General features: G+C 42.3%; 1 protein-coding gene across 2 annotated transcripts; it reads right to left on the reverse strand.

Annotated features, from left to right (window-relative positions):
• Positions 1–212: 212 nt before the first annotated feature.
• rhot1b (ras homolog family member T1) lies at positions 213–11,256 on the reverse strand. 2 transcript variants are annotated; one of them, XM_030093155.1, is made up of 20 exons: positions 10,927–11,256; positions 9,518–9,576; positions 9,284–9,365; positions 9,112–9,155; positions 8,972–9,025; positions 8,789–8,841; positions 8,543–8,651; positions 7,389–7,490; positions 7,127–7,225; positions 6,870–6,978; positions 6,647–6,767; positions 6,335–6,419; positions 5,816–5,961; positions 5,603–5,703; positions 5,161–5,291; positions 4,373–4,456; positions 3,642–3,764; positions 3,366–3,568; positions 2,022–2,144; positions 215–1,294 (listed from the first exon to the last, which is right to left on the reverse strand). In XM_030093155.1, the coding sequence occupies exons 1-20, from the start codon at positions 10,961–10,963 to the stop codon at positions 1,177–1,179; spliced, it is 1,983 nt and encodes a 660-aa protein (XP_029949015.1). In that variant the 5' UTR covers positions 10,964–11,256; the 3' UTR covers positions 215–1,176. The 2 variants fall into 2 exon arrangements, with proteins under 2 accessions (XP_029949016.1, XP_029949015.1); XM_030093156.1 differs by lacking the exon at positions 2,022–2,144 and having other exon boundaries at positions 213–1,294.
• Positions 11,257–13,313: the final 2,057 nt, after the last annotated feature.

A 13,313-nucleotide genomic window follows, 5' to 3' on the forward strand; every position in this document is an offset into this window, starting at 1 on the left:
TTTTGTTTGGTTTTTGTCCCTCATATCTGGACTTCATACTAAAGACAACATCAACATCTTGTCAAAACAGACAAAACTCAATGGTTTGTGATCAAATGATGTTTCAGCACACTTTAAAGAGTCAAGTCCACCACTACATGCAGTCGATATAATAATTTATTGTAAACGTCTGGAAAGGCAGGACTGAGTGAACACATGAACTGAAGTCAGTGGTTTGAAAGTTAACGACCGTCGTGGCGTCTTCACATCTTTTTCTGACTGTCGGAGCAGAAAACAAATCACAAATGAGGCAACCGTTCAACGCCCCTGTGTTCAGCAAATGAAGTGAAATAATACCTAAATTCTTCAGTTCTAATGGAACCTACCATGCAGCATGGCAAAGAGAATCCTTTTTTTTTTTCTCCAAACAGAAGCATGCAAACGTAAGATCTAGTGTCGGTTTATATTCTAGCACACACTCCAACCTGGACATGAAGAGTAAAGTGTAAAACACGGGAAGACAGGGAGAGGAGCACAGCCTCAGATTCACGTCTGCATCAACAAACCCAGAGAGCAACGTCAATACTGTCAAAACTACAAACAAATATTAGTATTTGGCCATGAAGTCAAACCGGTTTTCTCAGAAAGTGAATATTTGTGCAGCTTTGAGTGTCGACTGTCAACCTAAAATACCTGCGTCGTATATCGAATCAAGAACAAAATGAATATACAGTTATTTACATATTTAACAGAGTCGATTCAGTTGCATACATGACACACAACACACTCTTTAACACTTTCACCACGGAGTTCTTCGCATCAGTCTGAAAGCAGCTACACATGAAACTCACTACAACTCGCCAGCAGCTCACCTTGGATCTTTTATATAAATAGAAATATAAATATAGTATCTTTACTTTGCAAACACTAGCAGATGAAACATAGAGCAAATCAGTAATTTGGTACAAAATAAATATTTTTCTCTTCTGCCTGAAGAAGAGAAACAAAGTGAAGTGAAAAACAGACAAGCTTGTGTAATTTTGCCCCTGGGAAAAAAAAGCACTTTTTTAACACCATTAAACTGCAAAACAATGAAAATAACTCTCCCAAAAATGTCATGTGCCGAATGCTAACGGGGAAAAGTGAGGTTCAGACGGATGGGATGGCTCTGCTGGGCTGAACCCGGCTGAACGAGGATCACCGGGTTTTCAGGAGCGCTCTGTACATGGCGAAGCCCAGCACGACGAACACCGTGGCGCCGACGCTCGCCCTCAGCCAGAAGGTCGAGCTCTTCAGGTCTGCTTGGCTCACATGTCTGAGGAACAGAGACAAGAGTGAGAGATGTAAACAAGAAGAGGAGTGAGATGAAAAATCAAAAGGATGAAGAAAAGTGCTGCAACTAGAACATGAGCCTGATGATACAACCTCTCAGTTCAACTTTCCTTCATCTGATGAAAGAAAACTGGACTGATGCTCTACAACCTGGCATCTTAAACCAGAAACCAAAGTGATGAAATGAAGGACGTTCGGAAACATTACAAATTAAACATGACAGGGAGCCGAAACACAGGGAGCTGAAAAAGCAAAGGTCACTGAAAAAGATGAGTTGCAGGATAAAGGAATGTATGAAAAGGGGAAAAAGAAGAGATATGAGTTATATGAACTTGGTTGGATGAGCCATGCGGGAGAAGGCCAGATCAGGGAAACTGAATGACAACAGAGTGAAATGAAATACAGAGTTAAAACAGAAGAGTCACAAGCAGAGTGAAGAATATTAAAATGAAGGGGAAAAAAAACATCAAAGGACTCAGAAATTGAACAAGGAGGGAAGCAGACGTGAGGAGAAAGCGAATCACATGAAAGGAAGAGGTAAACAAGGACTGGAAAGATGCCACCTGAAGACATAAACCCCCCCCAAAAAACATATTTAGACTTCTCTATCTGCAGTTCTCATCTGTAGCGAGGCACGCTGAGCTGAACGGTGAAATGAAAGAGAAGAAATGGATGAGAATGACAAGAACAGGAGAAGTATTTTTGGAGACCTTCTGAGCACCACGGCGTAGAGTTTGGCCCTGACCGTCTGCAGCAGCTCAGAGTTGAGGAAATTCTGACACAAGCAGAAGGTGCAGCGGTTACAGGTGCACATGCAGCGCAGCCGGGCGTGGCTGAGGAGAGAGAGAGAGCACGATAACACACACACACACACACACACACACCCAGCAGGGTTTACACACACACAAACAAGACGGGGAGACAGGAAGAAAAACTCAGTACAAGGAGAACGGCGCCGTTTACAGAATCCAATGAGAGACACTGCTTTGTCAACACTGCTGCAGTGATTGTTGGAATTTGTTGCACCACAGTTAGAATTTTACAGTGTTTTTCCTTTGATCTTTTCGGGGATAAACTCAGTGAACAGTTCTGCGCCGTGAACACCGGTGTTTAGTGTCGACAGTCTGACTTCAACAGCGTCGAGCTCCGTTGAAACGCGGACCCCCTGCTGAGCCGCAACATCAATCCCTCCCAGGGGTGCAAACTCCTGCACACTAAAAGCAACATGTTCGGCGTGTGGGGGGGGGATTCGGAGTGCGTTAATGCGTGCAGACTGGAGCGCAGGATGTCAGATGAGTCAGTCACAAGGAGAGGGAAAAGGGAAAATACCCCTAGGCAGCGAAAGGTACAGCTTTTTATTTAAACCATCATGTCGAATGATAAAACATATGTTTGAAAATGGAAACTTCAATGCTTTGGTTAATAAAATGATAAACCTCTTTTAATTCACTTTTCTGACCTTATGTAATAATAGAAAATACTGCTGCAGGACAAGTAATTTATTTTTTGATGGATTTTTGAGACTGATCTATGATGCGATCTCCTAAAACGTTTTTCACAATGCACATGGTCAAATATTTTCTTACTGGAATTGCCAGGCCAGACGTGTGGTTGTCTAATTATTCACCAAGAACTCCAAATGTTTCAAATGGATTCCTGCATTTGAGTCCGAATTTACAAAAACATCTCTGGGGTAGAGGGAGATGTAGTTAAAACTTCACATTAAAAATAAATAATCCAACTTTACGGCACACAATCAGTGGGGAAGCTACTTCACGGCCTCGGGCGTTTTATTCCAGAGCCGTAGCTGAGGATTCAGAAGGACCAGTCGGCCGGCGCAATTTAGAAAAGACCCAGAGGACAAACAAACAAAGCTATAAGTCATGTTGCTGAGCAACGAACTCTCTGCAGGCAGTATATGGCGAGTTACGTGTTGAGAGGGCAATCACAAGAGTTACAATTTAAATATAAAGCATTTTGAAAAAAAGGAAAATTCTATTCTTAAATGTGACACTTTCACTGAACGAATGTTCCGAGTGTGTGTGCGTACGTACGGGTACATGGCCATGGTGGTGAGTTTGGTGTAGATGTCTCGGCTGGGCGCCGCCGCCGTGTTGCAGGTGAAGGACTGCGGCGGCGGCATCTTGTGCCTCCTGCAGAACTCCAGAGGGCTGCAGCCGTACGACTGCTTGACCTCGGGCAGGTCCGACTTGGCGGCGATCATCATGCACGGGACCTTGCTGTCCATGAAGTATTGCTGAGGGAGGAGGGAAGAGCGGCTAAGCGAGGGATCGTGGGTAAAGATTCGCGTGACGGACGTCGCGGTTTACCTTGAAGACTTTGGCGCAGTATTCAAAGGAGTACGGGTTGCTCACGTCGTAAACCAGGCAGACGATGTCGCAGGCCAGATCAGCGTCCGACAGGTAGTCGTAGTCGGGGAAAACCTCATGAAGCTGGAGAAGAATGGAAACCTTTCAATATACTTTTATTTCTCCGTTAAAAATACAGAGTTTCCCATTCAAAGTGCTGCTGAGGAGTAGTATTGTAATTGTAATAAATTGCATCATATATCATTGCATATATAGACATTAATGAGCATTTAAAGGGCATTTGAAAAGCCCACACATGTTTCCACGTATAATCCAGCGCCGTTACATTTGTGGAGCCAGTGCAGAATAATGCTTGGCTGACAGAAGCATCTGAGCCGGATAAGAAGCTTAAACTGACCGGCAGGTGAGCCGCATTGCGTCAGGCCTCACAAACCGGTGTGGCTGCTAAACGTGAACATAGATTTCACTCATTCAGTTTGAAAATTACTCCGATTACTGTTTGAATCACTCACAGGTCAGATCTTTGATTGATATTTTTAGTCCGATCCTGTTTTAACCGACAGGATTTGACGTACATAAAACCCATGGCCATACTTTTAAGATATTTAATAAAATAAAGGATCACTCACTCAACACTTTTTCTTTAATTATTTCTGCAGGTACAAAATCCTAATAATAAATAATAAAAAGGTAGAGACTCATATAGTAATGGTGAAATCTGCGATACTCACGAGAAGGTATTTCTCCTGGCCGTACACATAGGTAGTACTGATGGCGTAGTACGATCTGTGCTCCTCGTTAATTGTCTTTTGGTGCTGAAGGTGGAAAAAACATGGCATGAGATAAATGGTGATAAATACTCATAAAAGACTTCCTGCTCTCAAACATCGCCAACAGCCAGATGTGAGTTCGATCAGCGCTTCATGCTGACTTTAGCATCTTTAACGGTTCACGGTAGTAAAACCTAAATCTCTGGCTCCATTGAGCTTTCTGCAAATTTTTGCTGAGATCAGAGCTTTAATTCAGTTCAATTACATTTGTATAGAGTCGATTTGGCCACAGTCAGCTCATGGGATGAAAGTCAAGTCAAAAACTGAGAACGGTGCACAAAATCGGTATTATTTCTATACAAGCAGGAGGAGCGTCGGTGAAGAAAAGCTCCTAAGAAACAGTAAATACTTAATTAAAGACATTCAATGATGAAGCCATGTGGAACGGCTGGCTTCAGATTTATTCTCTAGCAGAGAAAAATTATCCAAATCATGTCAAATCAGTAAGTACTATCTTAAGGTGTCAAGAGAATTCATGATTCCTGAGAATAATGGTGCGATGCCCCCGGTCGACTTTGTGTGGCGAGTCCACAACATTCTAACATAAACCTTCTTCTGTTCACTTTCACTGAATTAATTGGTGAAAAATAACAATTACACAGCAACATTTTGCCTAAAACTTTGGCCCTGGACTGTTCAAAGTCTGCTCCACGAGTGTCGATAACTGTAGTCGTGTTCAGTCAGCTCACCGTGAGGTTTTTACCCAGAAAGGCTTGCAGGAAGCCGCTCTTGCCGCTGCCAATGTCTCCAAATACATTACATCGAAAGACACCCCGCTGGGTCTGCTTCTTCTGCAGGTCAATCTTCTTATCTCTGGTTACTACACACAAACATGCGGGTATCAAAGGGTCAGAGCAGACGACAACAACGACAACAACAACAACAACAACACCCGGGGTGAATCACTCAAACTGCACAACATCAAGAAAACTGATCAATGAAGCAAATCCCTCCAAACAAGTGGACGAAGGTCTCAGAAAGAAAGCTTCAAAGTCCAAGTAAGCACTGTGGTGATGATAGAATCAACGAGGATCTTCCTCTCATTATTTAAATTAACAAATGAAATATGGTGGAAGGGTGAAATGTTTGAGTGAATGGATGATTGTCAGCATAAAACATCTTTAAACTCACCTGTAATTCCCGCTGCTTGAGACTCCTGCTCTGCTATTATCGAGTAACCAAGGTAGCCTAAATACTCCAGACATCGCTGCACGTCCAGATAAGTTGTTAATCTGGAAAAAACAGAAGTCAAATATTGATACTTTATCTTGTATTTTAGACTCATTTATGAGCTGCTTATACAGCACTTCTTTAATTCTACACTTTAGTTAAAGGGCGACTTACGTCCACTGTGAGAGATAGCCCTGGTACGTGATCCAGCCCTGGTCGTTAGTGCAAACCGTGTTATTGACATCTGGACCCCAGGGCATGTATGGAAACACATCAAACAGGTCCTTCAGCTCCTCTGGCGACAAGGCACAGTCACGGTCCTGACAGACACAGAGTTCAGCTGGCATCAGGCACAAAGAGAAACCGCTGCGCACCAAAAACACGAACTTCTGCCAGGAATTCCTCAAATAACTTCACTTGTTTTCCGTCATTTACAACCAGAGGAAACGAACGTGATGTCCACATTCACAGCAGAACACCGCCCCGCTGTCACATTCACTCTGACGTTCACTGAAACCCTGCTGCTAATTCTCCCAGCAATCCCTCCTGGGGGGGGGTCAAAGGTTCAATCACAGTTCAACAGGTGGTGACTGGAGGCTTTGGACGTGTGTGCAGGATTTCTGGAGAGCTCTGTTACAGTCGGCGTTACGTCAGGGCGGCGATCCAATGACGTTAGGAAACACGGGATTATACCTTGTCATGTTTGTCAAAGACGCTCTGCAGGAAGAGGTAGGCGTTGTGGTTGAGCTCAGTCGTGCAGTCAGGAGGGATTTTCAACCTGGAGAGAGTGACGAGCAGCGATGTTAAAAACTGCACCAAGACGCGAGTCGGGAGTGAGGGAGGAGCCGAAGTTTTGGGTTCACTTTCAGGAATTTAGTCAATTTGGCTCAAAACTTCGATCAAGCTGTGCATGTAAAATCCTCACAGTTACAAAGATGTGTGATATTAGTGTGATTACGCCACAAACCAGTAAATTCACAGTATATTAGAATAAATGAAACTCACGGGGGGAATAAATAGTCCTGATTTAGTTCCAGATCGTCGTCGTACCCAAACCTCCTCAGCACTGTCCAGGTGGTCTCGTGACGCCCGCGCTGAATGAACAGCGTGTGCAGGAAGAGGAAGCCTGCACGGCAAAGACATGATTATTACACATAACTCCTTTAAAGTCTAAGTTTATTATGTGCTGCTTATGAATATCACTAAAAGCACAAAAACTCGTTCTTACCTTTCAAAGTGAGGCCGTTGTTGGACACTCCATCGATCAGGTTCTTCCTCACCACGTTTTTGACGTCCTCCAGCGCCTGAGGCTCCAGCGGCGTGTTGAAGCACGTCCGCTGAGAGAAATCACACAGGAAACAGAGCAGCACCAAGGTCACTACTCGGCTGAAGGTCAACGCATGCTCCATTCATATGAACCCAGCGTGTCAGAGGTCAACAGTCTGAAATACAAAGCTGCTTTTTTTTTTTTTTTTTTTTTTCCACCTGGAAGAAGTTGAGTTCGTTGTCATTCAGGATTCCGTCATTGTCCAAATCTGACACTTTAAAGATTCGAGTCAGAGCGTTCACACAGTGAGACTTCATCTGGAAATCAGTGAGACACAATTCAAAGTAAAATTAACAGATAACTTCAACCATCCGCTTTATGTTCTTATAAACCCAGGAGTGGAAGCTTACTGTCTACATTCTAAATTCTGGATGACTAAAACAGAAGAGAAAAACTGCACACAGTTTGTTTTGTTCTCACATCTTTTTTCTCCGGGCAGTAGAGCGGGCCCGTGGGGTGGAGGACGGCCTTCTGTGCATAGTAGAACAGTTCGGAGATGTTCTTTAAGTTCTTTGCTGAACACTATAAACAAGTAGAAAGGGAAAGAGGAAACACACGAGTGCTGTGTGATCAGTCATATTGAGCAGCTCTTCAGCACGATGCATAAACTATAAGATATAGAAATGTCAGAAACTCAGCAGCCATGAGAAAAGAGCCCCGGCTCGGCAGGAGCTCTACTACGCTGTTCACCTGCCGGTGTGTGTTGTACGGAGGTGTGTGTGAGGCGCTGTAAGTCGTAGCCAGACACGGTATTAACACCCAGGATCCGTCTCAGCGGCGTGTCTGATCTAATTAACCCGTCTGAAAAAGACTCGAGTGACGTAACCACAGGTGACGGTCAGGGCCGCGGAAAAGTAACGCGTGCAGCAGAAACAGACATCGGATGGGCAGGAACTCTGTTTTGGTTTTGTAGTTCCATTCTTTTATAGTTCCATTTCGCCTCCAGAGCGGCACACTTAAAAAGCAGAAATTTACCACAGAGGTTCCTCATTGCTACTATAAAAACCAAAATTTAACTCCAGAACAAAAAGGATGGTCGTTTTCAGGAAGTAACTAAAGGGAAGCGAGAGAGGAAAAAAAATGACAAGTTGAAAATAGGTTGATGTAAATAAACGGGACAAAATCAACACACATCTTTGGATTGTCAATGTCTCAATTTTCAAAAGCAAAAATCAGAAAACACAATGAGCTTTGGGACATTTTGAGATTCTATATACCGTAATGAGGGAGAAACAGACAAACTATTGAATACAATTTTGTGATATGTCCTCAATCAAATCAAACCTAAAATAAAATCTGACTTAAAGTGTTGGAGAGTTAAAGTGAAAATAAAAACACTATTTCTATTTGATCCTGAAAACCTGACTGAAAATGACACTAAAACTGAGACCATACTGTTTCTAAAATACAGAAGACAAGTAGCACAATCACAATCTTAAATTTGACTTTATGAGCCACATGGGAACAGATTTATTGATAATACTTTGCTCCACTTCACTGAAATCAACTGTAACGCTTGTGTGTTGGGAAACGGCAGCAAAGGTGAAGATGAATGAAACGAACCGCCGTCTCACCTCAACACACGTCTCGATCTCGCTGTACTGGTTCATGATGGGCAGGATGGTCTCCATGCTGCTGTGCTCCACCAGGTCAGACTTGTTTCCCACCAGGATGAGAGGAACCCTGAGGAGACCGCCGCAGTCCACATGTGAGACCGCACATCTTCCATCCAGCAGGAAAACTTTAACCTTTTTATGACTTCACTGACTGGATTTTCTGCTGTACAAAAATTTTGCAAACATAAACTTTTTGGTTCCCACCTGCTGTCCTTGTCCGTGTTCTCAGTTATGAGGGGGATCCAGTGACTGGTCACCTGCAGAAAAACAAAGATAAAGGCAACACATTTTCTATATTTTGGTCAAGAGTGTTTTGTGGAGACGAAAATGATATTTGATGCTGTTCACCACATGAAGAGAATAAATATGGCCGAAGAGGTCACCCACCTTTTCAATGGACTTCTTGTTGTTGACAGAGTAAACAATGCAAATCACATTGGCCTAAAAATGACCGAAGGAGATGCAAATTAGACTTTCACCCCACCTGAAACACTCGTGACTGATCGCGAGATAATTTATTTACTGACCTTGGAAATCTCCTGAAACAACTGTTCGTCCGTCTGCTCGGCCTCTGAGGAGGAAACATAAACTACAGATAAGGATGGAGCTGAAACTCAGACTGGCTAAAACAGTACAGTGAAGCCAAACACGAGCAAATTCCTCATTGAAGTAGAAAGCTATTAAGTTGCTCATTTGTACCGGAATAGTCGACGATGTGTGTGGGAACTCTCTCCGGCGTGACGTCTGCAGGGATGGTGATCTCCTCAGCTCGGTAGGGAACCTGGGACACAGGCGAGAGAGACAGGGACTCAAAGAGTTAATCAGCAGAGAAGCAATACAGGAAAAATGAACGATGTCAAAAAGGAATTAAAAAAATAATCAACAACTGTGAATGGATATCAATTTCAGATACTGATTGAGTGTGCAACGCACCACATTGGGGAATTCCTCGCTGACCAGCGACATGATGAGAGACGTCTTCCCAACCTTGGCTGTGGAGAGACGGAGACGCAGCTCAGTGACTTTTACTGTGGAATCACAGCAGCGCCTGACGCACTGTCTCATTACAACTACAGTGACGACCATCAGGCATTAATTCAACATGAAATAATTACTGTTGACCTCAAAACTTGACTTTGAGGACACATATTTTACAGCAAGGGCAGAAACTAAAATAAAAATGCATCCAGTTTTCACTCAAGCCAAAGAACTACAAGGTTTAAACCAGTATATCAGATAAGTTGATTTCTGATCAAACTCAATCAACTGATTTCTACCCAAGTTTGATGTTGTGCTTGGTTTTAACTGATAACTCTAATGCACTGTTTGACTAGTCAAGAGTAGTTTCCTGTATTTGGTGGAAGAACCAGCGAGGAATTTTTATTCTTTTGCTTTTATTGCAAAACACCGGGGTCAACTGAGGTCAACTGAGTATTTGGAAATATTGTCTCTGTCCAGAGGTCAGAGGTCAGGAGGGGCGGCAGGAGAAATCCTGCTGCAAAAAAAATATGCAGAACAGCCATAACACACGCAAAAACATATATTGATGTCTCAAACAACTGAATACCACTGTTTTGCAATTTATCTCTAAACTTGAAACATATGAACTAAAAATAACGACATTTTTTAAAAATGTGTCCATGATTGAAAAATGCTGAGGATTATTAAATAGACTTTGCTCTTGGTCATCATAATGATTGAGCTAAAATAATTTAAAAGTGACTTCTGTTTTCATTTTTCACCCCCCCAAAAAAACCCATCAAAATATCTAAAAATTTCATTGCTTTAATTGAAATGCATTACAGCAATGCTAGATATAGATAGATGGAAAAGGAAATGTAAATTTGTACCCCAAAACAACCACAATGCTTAATGTTCTCAACTGCAAGTAAATTACAATTCCTTAAAAAGAACTCATTTAAAATCCCAGTCATTTATAGTTCAATTTCAATTGTTGGATTGAATCATCAGTATGAAGTATTTAAATGTGTTGAAACTTCATCTCAGACAGCTAATTTCTTATTAATGACACTGTGATGAGAACAATTAAATAAAAATCAGAATGTTCTCTGATGGAAGGCTTTAAAAAATGCTGACAGAAAGTTCTGGCTGTAATTTCAAAGTGCAGGTGCACTGAAAACATAATTATTGCATAATGGGATTGCGCGTGTTTGTAAAGAATTCGTCTGTGTTTTGCACATAAGGCGCGCATAAACACTGTGACTGTTATGTAAAATGCGGTTTTGGTTGTGCATCGCCCTCATCCCTGCTGCCAGCGGAGCATCTCCTGCTCGGCCGGAGGCTCGGCGCGGCTCTGCTCTGCGGACTCTCCGGACACTCACGCTCCCCCACCAGCAGGATCCGCACGTCCTTGCGCATCGTCTCCAGCGTCGTCAACCGAGTCGGTGACCCGCTCTGCCTGCAACATCTATGCTCCCGTCCGGATGAAGGACCCGGTCAGGCAGGCAGCTCGATGGCGTCCCAGCGCTCCTCGGCCCGGCTCGGCTCCGCCTTTGGTCGATCGGCTACGTCCGCATTTCAGCTCCGGTTCGGTTCGACTCGGTTCGGTTCGGCCCGGCGGCTCCCGGCAGAACGATCCCCGCTGCAGAAGCGTGCAAACCGGCAGATACGTGCACGGACACGGTGTTTCAGACTAATCTGACGGCCGCCTGACAGAGGAGACCGTGGAGCTGGATAAGCCTTTCTCACACTAACTTGACTGTGACAGCAGCAGTCACGCGTGCTGCGCTAAGCCCCGCCCCCTTCCAGCAGGTCACTGACTGGAGCTCCATCAGCTGAGGAGCAGGGGAATAAAAATTGAGTTTTAGGAGAAGATGTTTGAATAAAGTTAGACATGTTTGTTATGTATCTGCACCTCTTTAACTAAAACCAAGAGAAACATACAGAGAAACATATAGTCCTGTCTGTAGCAGAGCCAGAGTGGGGGCAAGGGGGCGGTCGCCACCGGGCCCACAAGGTCATAGGGCCCCGTTTCATGTGATGTGTTCACATTTAGTCGTAAATGAATTATTATAATAAAATGTGCAGTGTGTGCGAGAAGGTATACATGTTGGGCTCCAATTTGCCAATTCTTACTTTACGACTGTCCATGAATGCATCAGAGCTGCCAGCGCTGATTGGCTGTGCGGCATGAACGAGTTTTTTCTTTTGCTCTTGATCTGAACTCTTTGGAGGGAAGTTAAACAGTATGCTAAACACTATGCTAGCCGCTAGCGGTACTACCCAAAACCTAACATCGGAGCCACTGGTGAGTCAGTGAAACCTTCAAAAATATTATCTTTATCAGAATGCTGTGGTCTTAAACACCTCGGTTCTATTTGAATGTGCCGTGTGTTGCTTTCAACTACAAGAGACCGCCGAGTCTATTATTTTTTCTAATATACCTGAATTCCAAAAGATATAGATAGCTGTGTCTATATCTATCTGAATAGATTGTGTAATTTTAGACCAGCTGTGTTCATTTTATTTTTAAACTGTATCAAAAATGATACAGATTTAGCCAGTGACTTTTTATTTGAGCTTTCAGCACCATGGACAGCGGACGCTCTGAGTGACAGCTGTCAGGCTGCGTTTGTGTGTGTGTGTGTGTGTGTGTGTGTGTGTGTGTGTGTGTGTGTGTGTGTGTGTGTGTGTGTGTGCATACGTGTATTTGTTCTTCAGAACGAGTTTGTGAACTGGTTTGTGACTTTATTCTGCTTTCTGAGGCATATAGGTTTGCTTGGCTCAATAAAAGTGAGCATTAGTGTGTTGTTTGATGGTAGGATGAGGTATTGTTTGAATGGTAAAACTACCGTCATAAGGGCCCCAGAACGCTCCACCCCCTCTGTACTGAGACCCACGCTCTGCCTCTGAGTCCTTTTCTTTGTGATAAATATTCTGAGATGTTTTTATACATAGACCCTGACCAACGATGGGTTTTACAAAGTGATTTATGGAAAGAAATCCTACACAGAGAAAATATCCTTTTTGACACATTTGGAAAGGTTTAAAATAAAATACATCAAGAAAACAGTTGCAGAAATGTGAATTAGAATTTTAAAAAAAATTTCAACTACAGAGGTAAATTATACATCATACTGAGGTCTTGTGTCTCAATCCAGTGTAGATCTGAGGAAGAATTAAATGAGGATACAACAGAAAATATAGTTTGAACTATTAAATATCTGTTAAATCATATTTTTTTCTTTACTTTTTGGAAACATGTCCTGAATGAAAGTGAGAAAATGAGTTTTAATAGTTGCTGAAATGTTTTAAAGGACAAAAATGGTGTAAATCAAATAAAAATGTTTTTTATGTGTGTATATATATATATATATATATATATATATATATATATATATATATATATATGTATATATATATATATATATATATATATATATATATATATATATATATATATATATATATATATATATATATTATTGGATTTTCTAACTTCTCTCAAATTCAAAGTATGAGCCCAAACAAATAATGTGGACTTGCAAATCGGCAATCTGGATCTCCACAACATCAATGAAACTTGACAGAACAGGGATTAATTCCCCAAATACATCAAATACTTCCCAGGCTTGTAAATATACAGTACTCAAAGGAGTCTGAACGTCAAAAAGTGTCAAATGAAAACATCATACCTTCCAAACAGTAGTTGTAAAATGAAAAAAAAACTTTATTTTAATAAATACACAATTTTTGTTGAGTTGATGAA

Source organism: Salarias fasciatus, chromosome 6 (assembly GCF_902148845.1).
Source record: "Salarias fasciatus chromosome 6, fSalaFa1.1, whole genome shotgun sequence".
In the NCBI taxonomy this organism is placed as follows: Eukaryota; Metazoa; Chordata; class Actinopteri; order Blenniiformes; family Blenniidae; genus Salarias; species Salarias fasciatus.

What these genes read in the sequence shown, in the direction of transcription:
- rhot1b (XM_030093155.1), bottom strand. Translation starts at nt 10,963, where the DNA reads ATGCGCAAGGACGTGCGGATCCTGCTGGTGGGGGAGC. An exon ending in ACACATCGTCGACTATTCCG is followed by an intron (nt 9,156 to 9,283) that starts GTACAAATGAGC and finishes TTTCCTCCTCAG; the next exon opens with AGGCCGAGCAGACGGACGAA. An exon ending in TCAAGCAGCGGGAATTACAG is followed by an intron (nt 5,292 to 5,602) that starts GTGAGTTTAAAG and finishes GTTTGTGTGTAG; the next exon opens with TAACCAGAGATAAGAAGATT.